Source organism: Muscardinus avellanarius (genome assembly GCF_963383645.1).
Source record: "Muscardinus avellanarius genome assembly, chromosome: 4".
Lineage (NCBI taxonomy): Eukaryota > Metazoa > Chordata > Mammalia > Rodentia > Gliridae > Muscardinus > Muscardinus avellanarius.
The window spans coordinates 120,052,966-120,071,089 of NC_137789.1; the positions used below are offsets into that span (position 1 = coordinate 120,052,966).

Here is an 18,124-nt window from a genome sequence, read left to right on the forward strand (position 1 = left end):
TGGGTCCTCTCTCGGTTGCTTTGCCTCCCTGAAGACTTCAGACAGAGCTGGAGTTGGTGATTTATAGAGAAGCGGACGGCAACTCCCAAAGTCTCAGATGGCTGTGGGTGTGTGACAGGAATCTGAGTTGCTGCTGGTGTCGCTCTGCCCAGGAGTTATTTGGGGTCTGAATTTTGTGGGTGACAATCTCACAAAAATGACATAGACACATGGAGGGGACAGTTTGAGGCAAGTCTTGAAAGGGAGGGATTATTCTAAGTAGGTAGAGGAGACAATTTAAATAAAAAGACAAGCAAAAATCAACTTTGTGCGTCCCCGGGTGCTCTGCAGCCCGGCCCCCAAGTCTCAGGATTTTACCTACTAAAACCTTCCCAGCTGGCTCACATGTCCCCTGCCCAAGGACTTCCTGGAGGACCCTGCCCTCTCCTGGTGACTGTATCTCATCTGCCATTTAACCCACTGTGCCAAAGGGTGGCTGTCACCTCTTCTTGGATCCCCGAGTTCCTCCTGCAATCTTAAGAGCTGATGGAGTCAGCTGGGTGGAGGTGCAGGTGCCGGTGGCAAGTCCCCCTCACCTTGGTTTTAAGATATTGCAGGTGAGATCCTTATTCTCTGTGCCATGTTCTGGCATTTGGCTTCAGAGCACCCAGGCCGAGCAGCAGATCTCTTCTTATAGGGGAATGAATGTCCCAGGGAGGTTGTGAATGGGATTTATCTTTCAGGCTGGAGAAAGGACAGGGCAAAGAGGGCTTTGGAGATTCTCGTACAATTTAAAGAAATGCTCACAGCTTGCTGATGCCTCAGGCCTCGGCAAAAAATAAGGCAGTGGACACCAGGCAAAAAATAACATGTGGACACCAGGGAGAGCCCACGAGGAGCGTGGAAGAGAGATGAGGCAGGACGGTGGCCAACTCCCTCTAGAGAGAATCTAATCTCCTAGAAAGATGTTGAAAACAAGGTTGTTAAACTGCTCTGAGGGAAGGCTGGGCCTGGTAAGTCCTCATGGATCACAGGTGCAGGTGGAAGCCTCCTGCTCTGTGCCCGCTGGGGAGCACGTTCTGCCAACATTCAAAGCCCACGCGCTGGTTTTGGGTGTGGAGGTTCTATTAGGTCGGCCCCGCAGGGACCATTACTGTGAGCTGCGGGAATTCTAGGGGAAAGCCAGAGCAGAGGCCTCTGACGGGGGAAGGTACCTGAGAGTCCACTTAGCTCAACCTGCCCCTGATGAGGGAGAGGATGGGAAATGTCTCGCTCCATACCACACTGAGTGGCAGAGTTGGGTGCATCATCCAACACCGGTTGCTATGGTTCTTAAAAGTTAGGTCCACCATACCAGATGACTCTTCACACACCCCACCTCCCCGCTTAGCTTCTCATTGTGGGGCACACACGGTCAAGGACTTTGGCCCCAATGAAGCCAGGTGTGGGGGCGCACACTTGTAATCCAGCATTGGGGAGGCTGAGACAGGAGGATCGTGGTTCGTGGACAGCCTCAGCTACTTAGTGAGGCCCTTTGCAGCTCAGTGTGACCCTGTTTCAAAATAGGGCTAGAGGTGGAACTTGAAGGTAGAATGCCCCTGGGTTCTATCCCCAGTACCACCAAAAAAACCACACAAACAAAAACAAAAACAAAAAAAACACAAAAAACGAAAACAAAAACAAACAAAAACCTTGGCCCCAAATGAAATGTTAACAGAGTGGGCTGGGCAGTGCCACCACTGACCTCCCAAGGCCTTCACTTTTTGTGCAGCCTCAAGCTGCCTTTCGGTAGACTCTGGAAGGGAGAAAGCAGGTCTGCTGCTAGTAGCATGTGAAACTGTGGAGATGTCAGATGAAGAGGGCGTGGAGAATCCTAAAATAGACAGGAGACTCGAGAACTGGACGCTTCCCAGGGCGGGCAGCTGTGTGAATGGTTCTCTGCATTCTTTGGCCACGGGGTGCTTGAATGAGCATGTGGTAGGTACTTGGGAGGATGAGACAGGAGGATTGTAATTTAGAGGCAGCCTCAGTGACTTAGGCCCTCAGCGACATAGGGGAACCCTATTTCAAAACAAAAAAATAGAATAGGGCTGGGGATGTAGCCCAGAAGTAGAATGCCCCTGGGTTCAATCTCCAGTACCAAATAAATAAATAAATAGACGGGAAAAAGAGGGGGTATTTATTGCAAACGGTTATAATGAAAAGGAAATGATATTTTCTGAGTACTTCTCTGGGCCAGGCCCTGGCTTCGGAGGCCCATTCTAGAGGGAGATGGATCTTGCAGGGAACAGGCCCTCAGTGACTGCTGCTCAGGAAGCACAGAGTCATGGTGGAGGCATCTCAGGGAGCCTGGGAGGAACAGAAAGGCGTGGAGAGGGCCATGAAGCAATGGCTTGACGTTGGAATCCTGCTCTGCCGCCACTGAGCACAGGTCTCCTTGGAGCAGGCCGCAGAGCTACCCGTGTCTGACAGGGTCTCTTCCTGTGGCTGAAGCTCCCTTAAGCTCTGGGTGACCAGGCCATCTTCATTACCACTCGCCACAGACTTCCTTTTGCCTTCGGAGATTTTCCCAACTTGCAGCTTAAAAACACCAGCAGGAGGAAGAGCAAGGGATGGTCTAATATAACCTGCAGCAGAAACAGCTTGAGAACGGGACGCTTCCCAGGGCGGGCAGGTGTGTGGATGGTTCTCCGCATTCTTTAGCCATAGGGTGCTTGATGAGTATTCTGTTGAAGGAGCCGAGGTCTGAGCTGTTAAGACTTGTTCGTGGTTTTGAAAAACTACGAGGATAATTGCCCAGGAAGACTCAGAACCTGGTGGGGGACGGACAGGAGAGGGTGGGGAAGCTGGTCAAATCCTGAGGTCACTCCCAGGAGGAGGGGAGCACTATCCCCACCAGCAGCAGCACGAAGGGCGATGCTGAGGCTCAGCTCCGGGGGCACAGGAGGCGACCCCCTCTTGTAGTTTGGGGGTCACTATTTGGGCAAAGCAAAGTCCCAGGCAGTCTCCTGTGCACACTTCCACATGGCCTGCATGAGGCGGGTGAAGCCCATGTCTTTGGGCTTTTCCAGGCCTCTCATCAGCCGTTGCTTCATGATGGAAACAAATTCCTTATTGCTCAGCTCCCCATTGCCTAGAAGAAGCAGCAAACACAACAGTGTGAGTGGAGGCCCTGGGACGAAGCCGCTGAGAACATTCCACGGTCCACACCCTGCGGGCACCAGCTCCCGGCACACTCCCAGCCACGCTCAGCTCTCCTGGCTGAGGGTGAGCCAGTTTGCTCCTTCTTGCATGTTTCCAGCTACAACTCAGTGCAGTGTGGTGTGACAGAAGCTGAAAGAGACTATGGTGTATGCCAGGTCCTATGCCGGGAAGAAAGAGAGAAACCAGCCCTGTGCTTCGTCCCTTAAAGCACTCCCAGGTTGAGCCGGGCGTGGTGGCGCACGCTTGTAATCCCCGCGCTTGGGAGGCTGGGACAGGAGGATCGCGCAGGTTCGAAGCCAGCCTCAGCTATTTAGTGAGGCTCTCGGCAACTTACTGTTTCCAAATAAAATATAAAATAGGTATAGCCCAGAGGTAGAAGGCCCCTGGGTTCCATCCCCAGTACCACACACACACAAACAAAACCAACCAACCAAGCAACCAACCAACCACTTCCGGTTGTGGGAGAGACAAATGCAGGGTCAACAGTGTGGTAAATGCTGCACAAGGAGAGCAGAGGCTGCCCTGGGGCCCAGAGGAAGCAGTGTGGCTGCGGGAGAACCATAGCGCGAGGTGCCGCTGGGCACAGGCGGGCAGGGCACCTGAGCTCAGGAGGCAGGCGGGGCCAGGGCCCCAGGGCGCTCCTGCGGCGCCTCTGCAACGCGGTGCTTCCTCCGCCTTCCTCCCCTTTACCTGGCCGATTCCTGCTCATCTTCTGTGACTGCACTCAGGAGCCACTTCCAGAAACCTCTCCTGACATGTGCTCCAGCCACCTCAGCTGGGCTAGACATTGTTCTGCTCGCTCTCTCTTTATTCTCAACACCGGGGACAGGATCTGACCTCTACCACATTCTGTAGAGAGATCTGTACCATCTTCCTTCTACAGATATTAGAACACTTGAGTACTCCTTAGCATAGGAGTCTAACATTGTGTGTGTGTGTGTGTGTGTGTGTGTGTGTGTGTGTGTGTGTGAGCATGTGTTGCTGAGAACTGAACCTAGAGGCACTTTACCACTGAGCTACATACTCACCTTTTTTTTTTTTTTTGGTGGTACTGGGGTTCCTGGAAGCCCTTCTACCTCCGGGCTACACTCCCAGACCTATTTTATATTTTTATTTGGAAACAGGGTATTGTAAGCCAGTGCGGCTGGCTTCGAACCTGCGCGATCCTCCTGTCTCTGCCTCCCTAGCGCGGGGATTACAAGTGTGCACCACCACGCCTGGCCATACTCACCACCATGCCTGGGTCCATATTTTTTCTTTCTTTTTTTTTTTTAAGTATTGGGGATTGAACCCAGGGGTATTCTACTTTTGCCCCCTTCCCCAGCCCTATTTATTTTTATTGTGAAACAAGGCCTCACTAAGTTCCTAAGACTGGCCTCAAACCAACGATCATCTTCCTGTCTCAGCTTTCCAAGTACTGAGATTACAGGCATGTGCTACCATGCCTGGCTACCTTTTTTGGTGTGTGTGTGTGTGTGTGGTATTGGGGATGGAACCCAGGGGCTTTCTACCTCTGAGCTACACTCCCAAACCTATTTTATATTTTATTTGGAAACAAGGTCTCACTACATTGCTGAGAGCTTCACTTAAGTAGCTGAGGCTGGCTTCGAACTTGTGCGATCCTCCTGTATCAGTCTCCCAAGTGCTGGGATTACAAGCGTGCGCCACCACGCCCAGCTTCCATTTTCATGTTTAAAGAAAATTTTAAAGAAGTGTTTTAAGGTTTAGGGTCTAGGAAAACACAGATTCAAGTGATCTTGAAAATGAGCTCACTGTTTAAGATTCTTATGGTCATAAATTAGGTATATGGGCAAATTGGAATTATAAGAAGAAATGGAAAATATGACGTAGGGCTAGGGGTTCTATTTCTTGATTTCCTGGTGCTGAGGGCTGAGCTCTGGAGGAGGCAGAGGTGGGAACACCGATGCTGTCTACAAGGCTCCACTGGTAAACATCGAGAAGGGCAGCATGGCTCAGTGCTCCTGGACTCCAGGGCTCCACTCACCGTCACAGTCGAAGAGCGCAAACACGACATCGCACACATGGTCTGAGAGTTCCACTTTGGCCACTGTCCTGGCCACCTGCTGCATGGTCACTGAAAGAAGAAGTTGCCAAATTAGCAAAGAAGACGGACTTCCATCTTGCTTTCTCTGAATGGGGGATCAACTGCTCAGGCAAAAGTTTTCACGTGAACTTAAGTCATTCTTAAGAAAACGAGAATTTAAGGTGGGCAAGGTGTCACGTGCTTGTAATCCCGGTACTTGAGGGACTGAGATAGGAGGACTGCAGGTTCACGGGCAGTCTCGGCAACTTTGTGAGGCCCTCTGCAACTTAGAGAGATCTTGTTTCAAAAATAAGGAATGAAATAGAGCTGGGGGTAGAGCTTGGAAGTAGAATGCCTCTGGGTTCAGTCCCCAGTAAAACACACACACACACACACACACACACACACACACACACACACACACACACACACATTCTACCTTGAGCTACATCCCTGGCCCTATGGAGTCTCATTATAGTTGCTGAGGCTTGAGCCTGCGATCCTCCTGTCTCACCTTCCAAGTATTGGGGTCATGGGCATGTGCTGCTGTGCCTGGTGGAGAATTCAGGCTTGTGTGTGTGTGTGTTTGTGGAACTGGGGATGAAACCCAGGGGCATTCTACAACCCCAGCTCTATTTTTTATCCTTTATTTTGAAACAGGGTCTCGCTGAGTTGCAAAGGGTCTCACTGAGTAGCTGAGGCTGTCTGCGAACTGTGATCCTGCTGTCTCAGACTCCCAAACGCTGGGATTGCAAGCGTGCAGCCTAGGGCATGCTGTAGCAACTTTTCTAATAAACTATGGTCAGAAGCGTTCCTTAAACAAAACAACACCTGATACTGTTACCTCTTTGCATTCCTTCTCACTAGAAAATACATGTTAGCAGAAAATCAAGGAAATAACTTGCCAGCAAAGGGAAAAGGAGGTGAGAACAGGGGGCATCTCTGCTGCGTGGACTGGAGAAGGCGGACAGCTGAGCCCCGCACCGAGCCCCGTGCCCAGCCAGGTCCCTCCTCCCTGCTGGTTTGCATCTGCCTCTCTGTCCATTCCAACTGCACCCTTGGGAGAAGCAATGGCCCCTGTCTCACTAGGTCAGTCTGCAACTTAAAAAAAATTTTTTCCCCCTCAGTAGACCATCTCTTGCCATTTTCTCTTTCTCTGACATTTCCTATTAAATACTAGCAGTCATGTGAGAATTTGATCCTCATGAAAGAAAGACAAGCCAGGAGGGACGGGCAATTTTTACTGTCTTCTCTCTCTCATTAAGCCTCAAACCTGGTCTAGCTATGCCTATAAATGATGTGACTGCTTACAGACACACTCCTATTTATTTATTTATTTATTATTATTATTTTTTGGTGTTGGGGATTGAACCCAGGCCCTGGTACATGCTGAGCTCTACCCCCAGCCTAAGGGACACACTCTTCAGCCAAGTTAAACTTGCAGGAAAGAAAAGGATTGATGCCTATTTATGAATCAACTGGCAATGAAGTGCTGTCTACTGTCATCAGATTGCATTTGTCCAGAAGCAATATGAACTTCAACTCGCCTTTGTGTGCGTCCTGCCTTCCTTCCACCCCCATGGCCTCCGCTCCCGTTGCCAGCCTGTCTTGCCACCTTTTCTGCACTAAACCTCTCACTTCACGTTACTCCAGGTGTCCTCCACAGCGCCCCCGAGGCCGGCCGACGTGGAGGAGCAGCCCCGCAGCAGGCCCCACAGCAGGCCCCGTGCTTGGTGTCAGAAGACCAGAGCTCCGGGCCCGGCTCCGCCTCCCACTCGGGTGTGACCCTGACGGAGTCACTTCATCTGCTGCTAAGTTTACTTTTCTCAGAGTCACGTAAGGGGATGCCACAAGATAACTGCTGAGGCAGCTTAGTAGCACGGAGAAGAGTTTATTGGTATTTACTCAAGGGTAGGGGGGATGATGGGGTGGAGGTGGGTCTTGTGTGTGTGTGTGTGTGTGTATGTGTGTGTGTGTGTGTGTTTGTGGTACTGGGAATTGAACCTGGGAGTGTTCTGCCTCTGAATTACACCCCTAGTTGTATTTTATTTTGAAACACGGTCTCATGAAGTTGCTGAGGGGCTCACTAAGTTGCTGAGACTGGCCTTGAACCCGCAATCCTGTCTCAGCCTCCCAAGCACTGGGATTGCGGATGTGCGCCACCACGCCCAGTGAGCTGAGGGTCTTGCACAGCGAAGGGTAGAGGAAAAGGGGCCGGACCGTGCGGGAGGAGCTGCTTCCTTCCTGAAGTCTGGGTTACTGTTCACACCATCCTTCCTCCCGAGATGTGAGCTAGAGTGAAGGAGTCAACATTTGGAAGTAAAAGATTTAAAGAGAAGCGATTTCTATGGATTCTCATGAGATATGTGCTGGGGAAAGGATGAGGCTGTCGAGTTCTAAGGTTTAGAGATTTTTCCCCCCAGCCCTGGGGATGGGACCCAGGGGCATACTACCTCCAATCTACACCCTCAGCCCTATTTTTTTTTAAAATTCTTTATTTTGAAACAGGGTCTCACGGAGTTGCAAAGGGCCTCACTAAGTATTAGCTGAGGCTGTCCGCAAACTGTGATCCTCCTGTCTCAGCCTCCCAAATGCTGGGATTATAAGCGTGCGCCACCACGCCTGCCAGGTTTAGAGATTTAGCCTTGCAGGTCTAGACACTTGATCTGGCCCATGAAGAAGTGATTCTTGCTAACTAAAATGGGCAGAGAAGGAAGAGATCAGAAGGCTGATTTACAAGGAGAAGAGGAACTGTTAGGGGAACTAAACTGATGACAGCTGTCATTGTGCGTCTAAGTAGGAAACCTACTGAGGAAGCTCAGCTCACCTCAGAAGACTGCTCAGTGAAAAGAGAACGAAGCCGGGCACTATGGCGCACGCTTGCAATCCTAGTACTCGGGAGGCTGAGACAGAAGGACCGCAGGTTTGAAGCCAGCCTTAGCAACTTAGTGAGACTCTCAACCTAGTGAGACCGTGTTTCAACATAAAAATGGCTGGGGGAGTAGCTCAGAGGTAGAATGTTCCTGGGTCCGATCCCTAGTATCAAAGGGTGGGGGAGGGAGAAAAAAAGAAAAGGAGAATGAGAGCAGAAAAAGCTAGGTGCTCTAAAACCGTGACCACTTACTGAATTTCTCTTCGCTGCCACAGAAGTGTTCTGAGAAGCTGTCGCGTGTTAGACAAGTGCTTTTTGTTAACCATTCATTTTTCTGCATGCCACATCAGTCTCACATTTCTTTTTGGGAATGTGGAAGGGACTGAATTCAGGACTTTTCTAGGCAAACACACCATCGCTGATCTACATCTCTGGCCCTTTATTATTTTCTTAATTTTGAGATAGGGTCTTGCTAAGTTGTTCGGGCTGGCCTCAAACTCTCCCTCCTCTTGCCTCCGCCTCCCCAATCACGGGGATTATAGGCACGCACCCAAATATCTTCCTTTCCTCTTACCCACGTCTTCTATCTTCAGGACAGAATCCTTACAGTCACTGGTTTTGATATTCCCAGACGTCCTCCCCATGAAGACAGAGCGCTTTCCTCCTAACACACCACTCAATTCTATTCAAGAGTGTCAGGGAGAACTCTCGACAGTTTTTGGTGAGAAGCTCACTGAACTGGTATGAAGTGGTTATGGAACAGGGATCTCTGGAGACGGCAGCTGGAACTCATTACAAAAGCCACATCTCCTCAGAACATGATCCATCTCACATGGAGGGGGCGCTGGTGTCCTCTGTATTCCAGGATGAAAGACCAAGGCTGCCACATCACTGTGATTCAAACTACCAGGATAGAACCAGCCAGGGAACAGCCCCCGGGGTCGCTTTCACAGCCCAAGACCCTCAGACAGGAGCCCAGGGCGTGAATCAGCAGGAGGAAACAAGCTAACTAGCTGGCGGACTGTCGAACTAGAGGCTCCTGGGACAGTGGGTGACAGCAGATCACAAGGAGAGTGCTTGACAGCCGGTCCTGAGCGTGAGCTCATTCACATTGCTCTAACGTCTCTGAATCACGGAGCCATAATTAAACCACAGCAAGCGGATCATCCCACAATTAAACCACAGCAAGCAGAACATCCTCCCCCACCCCCGCCCCCATCTCAGTTTTTCTATTCGGACCAGTTGTTGGTACTAAAATTCTGGTCTTCCCTATTGATGACTGGGATATTGTGAAATATATCTTTGGTCTCCCTTATTTTCTGGCATAAAATCTCCCCACATCCTTGGAATCTCCAAAGCAATGCAGTTTTTGTGCGCTAATGAGAAGACTGGAGGCTGGCAGCCCCTCGGTGCCCTCAGGATGGGAGCTGGTCACAGAAGACCAGGCCCTGACCTGAAAGTCGAGGCTTTTCCCAACCCGAAGGATGAATTGATCACCAAAGGCCAATGACTCAACCAAGCCTCTGTAACAAGTTAAAACAAGACGGGACAAATAAAACAATGCCTCCAAGCACAGCTTCAGTTTCTAGATTATTAAACATGGTGAAAATGCCCGGAAACTGGTGTGCCCAGGGAAGGCATCAAATCCCTGCACTCCTCTCAAACCCCTCCCCGGCCATCTCTTCATCACGATATTTTGAAATACCTTTTGTAATAAAGCAGTAAAAATGTTTCCCTGAGTCCTGTGAGCCACTCTTGCAAATTCATCAAGTGCAAGGAACCTCCATTTATAACCTGTCAGTCAGAAGTATAGCTAAAACCAGCTTATAAGGGACTGGCATCTGAAATGGGGGTCCTTGGAGGACTCAGCCTTCAACCTGTGAGACCTGACACTCTCTCCAGGTGAACATTGTCAGTATTAAACGGAATTAGAGGTGCCAGGCATGGTGGTGCATGCCTGTAACTGAGGTGTTTGGGAGGATGAGACAGGAGGATCGCAGGTTTGAGGACAGCTTTAGCAACTAAGGGAGGTGCCCAGCAACCTAATAAAACCCCATTTCAAAATGCTTCTGGGTTCAATCCCCAGTACCACCACCACCACCAAAAAAAAAAAAAAAAAAAAAAAAAAAAAAAAAAAAATCAGAGGGCTCCTTTCTGGTGTCTACTGTAGAACACCATCTTGCTTGAACATGGATTGCTTGCTTACTGGTGGGTAGAAATCCACACCTGGGTCCACAGGAGTCTTCTGCGTTGGGTACTGCAGTATGAGAGCAGAGGAAACACTGTTTTTTCCTGCAGCATGATGCTGCTGGATGCTTGGGATTCCAGTTGCTAATCTGAAAGATGTCCATATGGAGCATGAAGTGGCACCATGAAAAAGTGAGAGCCTGGCTTTCCAAGGACTATCTATTCCTTTTATGCAAATCTGTCCAGATGACTGAACAACAGACATGAGCTTGGGTGATTTTTATTAGATTGGAACGGGGCGGGGATCTGTAGGAGCAGGCTCAACTGGCACTGAAAAACCTGGTACCATCTGGCTTTTTGAAAAGTCCAGGCAGAGTCAGAGTTGTGCCAGGGCCCCAATTTACTCTCTGGCATGATCGGACAATTCAAACAGTAAAAAGAAACACGCACTGGGTTTGTGTGATAGAGTATCAGAAGCTACAGTACATAAAACCAGTCACCACAACAGTTGAACAGGAGAGTTCTAGAGTGATAAAAGCCCAAATGTCCACTTAGAATCAGAGAATCTTAAAAATCAGACGCCCTCAAAGAAAATGTAAAATCCAGAGAAGTTAAATAACTTGTCCAGGGTCACAAAGCTAATAGGTGGCAGAGATGAGTTTAGACACTAGCATGGATAGTACCAGTTCCTCTGTGCATCTGTCACCCTAAAGAGAAGGAGGTCAGATGAAAGAAAGGCCAAAGTGGGAAATAACTCGGTGCTTCTGGTCAGGGATGAACAGCTGGATAGACAGGAGTGTCAGGAGCCAGCATGAGAGTTTGGGCACAGATCTGACTGCTCCACACAGCGGAACATAGTTAGCATCCCCTTGGAGCTCATCCTGATGATTTCAGACACAACTTAAAAGGTGTGTTCAATAGCAGCCCAGTGAAAGCACAGGTAACAGAGGTGGCCCTGGGAGTTTCCCCCAGCTGCCTCTGATGCGCAGACACAGCTTGGGGCAGCATGACCCAGTTAGGAGCTGCCTGTCTATTTCCAGAGTAAAGGTGCTTTGGAAAGGTGATCCGACAAGTTGGGCTGACAGTCTCAAGCTGTGTGGCCACATGATTGTTCCTGCCTTACGGGGCTGCAGTGGCGAAAGTCAAAAGCCGGCTTGTGATTGCAAAGGTTAAGTGAAGGGAGACAGGCTGCTCCAGCCCTGGAAAGGCCTGTAGTACAGATATCTTACTTTCTAGATGGCTTTGGTTAGAGCAAAGGGGAGAGTTTTTCCTTGAAGAGCCTGCCTGCCTCCCTTCCTTCCTGATGGCCTTGGGTAGACTAAGGGAAGGAATTTTCCTTGAAGAGCTAGCTTGCTCTCTCTCTTTTTCTCCCTTTTGTGGTACTAGAGATTGAATCCAAGGGAGTTCTACCACTGGACTACACCCCCAGCCCTTTTTATTATTTGCATTTTAAAGCAGGGTCCCACTAAGTTACCATGCATGGGCCCTGAGCCTGCAACCCTCCTGTCTCAACCTCCCAAGTACTGGGATGACAGGTACACTGTGCCTGCATAGAAAGTGATTTTCAATTAGGTAATACATTCTCCTGTTTAAAAATGGTACAAATCCGCCGGGTGTGGTGGTGCATGCTTGTAATCCCTGCGCTTGGGAGGCCGAGACAGGAGGATTGCTCAAGTTCAAAGCCAGCCTCAGATACTTAATGAGGCTGTCAGTAACTTTGTGAGACCCTGTTTCCAAATAAAATATAAAACAGGGCTGGGAGTATAGCCCAGATGTAGAAAGCCCCTGGGTTCTACCCCCAGTACCACACACACAAAAAAAGGCACAAATCCCTCCCAACCTTATTTCCAATTACCTAGTTGTCCACAGACAAAGAATATTACCAGTTTCTTCAGAAATATATTATGGATATAAAACCAAGTATTTATTCTTCACCTTTTTCCGTCTTCACAGACATGGTGGTGTTTCAAATACAGCATTCTGCTTTACTCATTTAGCACCAAGTCTGCAAAATAACCCCATACGAGCACATGCGCAGCACATTAACAGGGCAGAGTAGGTATCCACTGACAGGAGAGTCTAATTTATTTAACCATTTCTTCCTTTATTCTCCTCAATCTGGAGGAGGAGTACCTTATTCATGCTTCATAACATTACCTCCTATCTGGGCGTGATGGTGCCTGCCTATAATTCCAATGTTTGAGAAACTCAGACAGGAGGATCACAGGTTCAAAAGAGAAGAGCCCAGTGAGTTAGTGAAATCCTCAGCCACCTAGTGAGATGCTGTTTCAAAAAGAATGGGAACGAACCTACCTTATGATCCAGCGATACCACTTCTGGGTATCTATCCAGAAGAATGGAAACCAAACTACCAAACTAATGTATGCATATCTACGTTCATAACCGCACAATTCACAATTGCCAAATTATGGAACCAGCCAAGATGTCCATCAACAGAAGGATGGATTACAAAACTATGGGATATATACACAATGGAATTTTACTCAGCCACTAAGAACAAAATTACATCATTTATAGGAAAATGGATGGAACTGGAGAACATTATAAGTGTAATTAGTCACAGAAAGTAAGAAATTGAATGCTCTCCCTAATATGTGAAAGCTAGGGAGAAAATGAGTCACAGGAGGAACTTTAGACGCAGGAGGAGAAGCTATAGATGAGCAAATAAGGTGACTTGAGGGGGATGTGAAGAGGGAAATTCTCTGATATACATGATGTACATTCACAATCATATCCAAGTCCATCACTAAGGCAAACATGAGGAGGCAGGAGGGGAACTGGGGAAGGGCTAATGAGCGATGTGTGTATGTATGCCTCTACCATCTTGTACCCCATTAAGACGTATGACTACGATGCAGCAATAAAAAATTAACTCCCCCAAAGCAACAAAAAACCCAAAACAAAACAAAAAGGGTTGGGGTGTGGCTTGGAGAAAGAATGCCCAGGTACAACCTCCAGCATCATAAAAAAATTTTATTGCTGGGCATGGTGGCGCACACTGTAATCCCAGTACTTGGGAGGCTGAGACAGGAGGATCCTGGTTCATGGCCAGCTTCAGCTACTTAGTGAGGCCCTCTGCAACTTAGTGAGACCCTGTTTTAAAAATAAAGACTAAAAAGTCAGACTGGGGGTGTGGCTCAGAGGAAGAATGCTCCTGGGATCAATCCCCAGCACTATTTAGATAGTCATGTGGCACACCTGTAATCCCAGTATTTTATTTATTTTTTTGGTGGTACTGGGAAACCCTTCTACCTCCGGGTTACACTCCCAGACCTATTTTTATATTTTTTATTTGGAAACAAGGTCTCTTAAGCCAGCGCGGCTCGCTTTGAAACTGCGTGATCCTCCTGTCTCTGCCTCCCAGGCATGGAGATTACAAGCAGTGACACCACGCCCAGCCATAATCCCAGTATTTGAGATATTGAAAGGAGAGAAAGAGAAAAAAAGAAAGGCTGGGGTATAGCCTGGAGGTAGAATGCTCCTAGGTCGGATCACTAGTAACACAGGCGTGTACACACACACACACACACACACACACACACACAACTTCCTTGGGTCTGTGGCTGTCAACAAAGTAACCTTGATTCTCACATCTAAACTGAGAAAAACTGATATATTTAAATTCAGTGTGTTGACATTACAGGAAAGACTATATACTGTTCACTTTTACAAGTGTCTTATTAGACCTGCAGAAGTCCTAAAGGTAGTCATCCTTGAAGCCCCATGAAACAGTGCTTGTAATAATATTAATCCTCCAGACTTTCCTAGTACTGGTGTAATTCTCGTCACCATTCATTTCCAGGTTGTTTTCTCGGTGAGAGGTGGCGTTGGCTCACTTTGCCCTTGCTTTCCTCTTCAGGTGGATGTTTCTGGCAGTTCACCCGACCCCCACCCTTCTCTCTTCCCCAGTGGTAATCATGAATCCCTAAAGAAGATCTCCTTTCCTCCTCCTCGGATGCTTATATAATTTTACTAGATCATAATATACTCAAAGTGATGTAGTTAAACCAGAATCAATCTTTAGAATGCTAAGTGACTTTAAATTTGGGGAAATAAACCAGGTCTCTGCAGAGAAAATGCCTCATAAAGCAAACATTTATTTCAGATTTTGAGTTTCCTTGCCTACATCATGAATAATTTTACTTTAAAAACTGATGACTCTGTCTTAAATGAATGGAATCCTGGCCAACACTCCTCTTCACATATAAATGTTTTTACAAAATGTAGCAATGGACCAAAGCACAGAGGGCTGCCTCCCACAAATTCTAAAAGAATTGATAACATAGAAGCTTTTTTCTTTCAGAGTCTCTTCCCCACACAGTTCTGTGACATTCCTACCTCCTGCCTTCATGCTCTGTCCCACTGTGTAGGGGACTCTTGCTTTGGATTTCTCTCTATTTCTGTGTCACATTAGAGCCTGGAGTCCTCTCTCTGGTACTCTGGCAGTAGGAGGTGCCAGGCACTAATGAGGATGCTGGCGTGCAAGTCACTGCACCTGAGCTCCTGACCTGCTTCATGCCATGTTCTCTGTGATCTGAGCAAGCCACCCTCCAGGTAGGTTAAAAACCAGAAAGTACTCAAACAAGATTAGGGTTTTGTTTTTTGCGATACTAGGGATTGAACCCTGGGGTATTCTACCTCCAAGCTACACCCCTAGTGCTATTTTTAATACTTTATTTTGAAACAGGGTTTCACTAAGTTGTGGATGGTCTCACTAAATAGCCGAGGCTGGATGCAAACCTGTGATCTTCCTGTCTCAGCCTCCCAAGTATCAGGATTGCAAGTGTGCACCACCATCCCTGGCCAAACAAAATTATTTCTAAGCTTCTTTCCAGTCCTAAAATTCTATGACTGCAGTATTGTTGTTATTGTTATGTTTTTAGATAACATTTTTTTTGTGGTACTGGGGTTCCTGGAAGCCCTTCTACCTTAGGGCTACACTCCCAGACCTATTTTATATTTTTATTTGGAAACAGGGTCTCTTAAAGCCAGCGCAGCTGGCTTCAAACCTGCGCGATCCTCCTGTCTCCGCCTCCCAAGCGCGGGGATTACAAGCGTGCACCACCACGCCCGGCGTTAGATAACATTTTTATATCATTTAAAATGTCCATATCTACAGAACCCCTCAAATAATATAATTAAAGGTAGAGATTTCTGGAATTATGGTTGGTATAGTGGACAGATCCTCCTGTCTCAGCTTCCCAATTACTATGATTACAGGTGTGCAGCACCATGTCTGGTTGTGTTGTTTTAAGCTGCCAAGTTTTACTCATTTGTTATGCAATAATAGAGCTAATGAGCAGGTAAGGTATTTCTGATTGGGGATGGTCTTTTGGGGTTTCTCAAATCATACTTTATATACAGCTGCCCCCTCACTTTTTAGATGTTAAGTTATGATTTCTGAAACTAAACACTAAACCACACAACTTCTAGATCTTATAGAGGCACCAAAGACTAAGTTTTAAATGTCCTAAAGAGAAAATAAATTAAAACTGCCACTTTTCTTTTGGGAACTCAACAGCTTTTGATCTGACTTCAAATGTATCTGATAATTAAAGATTTTGGACATAACTTTGGGCTATACCATGTCTTTTAAAATATTACTACATTCAGTAAAATTTGACTTAGTTACTAACAGTCACAGAAGCTAAAATCTGGAAGAATCCTTGGAGATATTTAATAACCGTAAAGTCAGTTATTAAATTCTATAGTTATTAAATATCCAATAACTTTAATCTGAGTATTAGAGAAATAGTGACCTGCTTAAGGTGTCAAAGGAAGTTAATGTCATGGGAAGGTGCTAGAGCCCTAGTATTCTCTCCCTCCCCACAAGCTGTGTGTGTGTGTGTGTGTGTGTGTGTGTGTGTGTGTGTGTGTGTGTGTGACAGAGAGAGAGAGAGAGAGACAGACAGACAGACAGACTGAGACTGGGATTAAACAACCCAGGAGCATTCAACTAGCTATAAGCTGTTTATTTCAAAACAGGGTCTTGCTAAATTGCTGAGGCTGGCCTTGAACCTGCATTCCTCTTGTCTCAGTCTCCCAAGAACAGGGAGTATAGGTGGGCACCACTACTCCTGGCAAGGGTGATCTTTTTTTTAGAAAAAGTTATAATTTTTCCTTTTTGCACTGTTGGGGGCTCAAATCCAGGGTTATCTTATGTATTAGGCAAGTACTCTTCCACTGAGCTAAATCCTAACCCTTTGTTTCTCGGGTTTTTTTTTTTTTGTGGTACTGGGGTTCCTGGAAACCCTTCTACCTCCGGGCTACACTCCCAGACACCTATTTTTTATATTTTTTTTGGAAACAGGGTCTCTTAAGCCACAGCGCGGCTGGCTTTGAACCAGCATGATCCTCCTGTCTCCGCCTCCCAAGCGCGGGGATTACAAGTGTGCGCCACCACGCCTGCCTAACCCTTTGTTTTTTAAAAAGTAATTTTTGTGCTGGGCACAGTGGTACACACCTGTAATACCAGATGCTTGGGAGGCCAAGGCAGGAGAACTACAAGTTTGAGGTCAGCCTGGGCAACTTGAGAGACCGTGTCTATAAATAAATAAATAAATAAATAAATAAATAAATAAATGTTAGGGATGTAACTTCATGGTATAGCATTCCTGAATTCAATTTCCAATATTCTGTGTGTGGGGGGTAAGGGGGGCTAAATTGCCATATTGGGATGGACTATTTCTGGTATATTAGCCCCTTGAAATAAGCAAGCTGAGAAAGCATCTAGGACTTGAAAACCAGGACAAGATTGAAACTAGCTCAGTACAGTTCATGTAGTATTATCCCTTAAGTTTCACAACAGCCTTGATGTAAGTATTGTAATAGCAACACTCTACAGATAAAAAACTGAAGGTTTTGAGAGCTTACGGAATTTGTTCAAGGTCACTGGTGAGTAGCAGCTACTCAACCTCAGGTCTGAGCGTGAAACCAAAGTTTACGCTTAGCACGTCCCGTGTTCATGGACAGGCGGAATCAGTGCCATTAAATGGCCGCTTTACCAAAAACGAACTCTATCAAAATACCAATGATGTTCTTCACAGAACCAGAAAAACTGAACATCCTCAACCTCACATGGAAGAACAAAAGACACAGAATAGTCAAGACAGTAAGAGCGATGCTAATGCATGATGATTCCTAACTTTAAATTATATTACAGAGGCACAGTAACAAAAGCAGCATGACCCTGGCATAAAACAGACATGCAGACCAATGGAATATAACAGAAGACACAGAGATAAAAACACACATCCATTAATTTTTGACAAAGATGTCAAAAACATATATAGGAGAGAATATCACTTCCTTAACAAAAGGCTTGGAGAAACTGCATATGGATATGTGCAGAAGAATGAAACGAGACCCCTCTCCCTCACTCTGCACAAAAGTCACCTCAAAATAGATTAAAAACAAACAAGACTAGAAATTAGGCCAGAAACCTTGCAACTGCTATAGGTGCAGGCTATGACTTCCTCAACGGGATTCCTATAACTCAATGAATAATACCAAGAATCAATCAACGGGATGACATCACACTAAGAAGTTGCCTCACATGGTGCCACGTGCCTGTAATCCCAGCTTCTTGGGAGGCTGAAGCGGGAGTGTCGCAAGTTCCAGGCTGGCCTGGATAGCTTGAGGAGGACCTGACTGAAAACAAAAAACGAAAAGGGTTGGGGACATCGTTCAGTGGGTGAGCACCCAGGGTGAATCCCCAGTACCACAGGCTAAAATAAAATAAATACAATACAATAAAGTAAATAAAAGCTTCTTCACAGTATAAGAAATAAGAATGAAGAGAGAACCTAGAAAATGGG

The 18,124-nt window shown here is 46.9% G+C and overlaps 1 protein-coding gene across 3 annotated transcripts in view; it reads right to left on the reverse strand.

The window, feature by feature from the left end:
• Positions 1–2,954: 2,954 nt before the first annotated feature.
• MICU1 (mitochondrial calcium uptake 1) overlaps positions 2,955–18,124 on the reverse strand; it is a gene marked incomplete at both ends in the record, with an annotated part of 152,126 nt that continues 136,956 nt past the window's right edge. For all 3 annotated transcript variants that reach the window (XM_080695166.1, XM_080695165.1, XM_080695164.1), the window contains 2 exons: positions 2,955–3,112; positions 5,189–5,278. In XM_080695166.1, coding sequence (XP_080551292.1) covers positions 2,955–3,112; positions 5,189–5,278 — 248 coding nt within the window. The remainder of the gene's footprint in view (positions 3,113–5,188; positions 5,279–18,124) is intronic.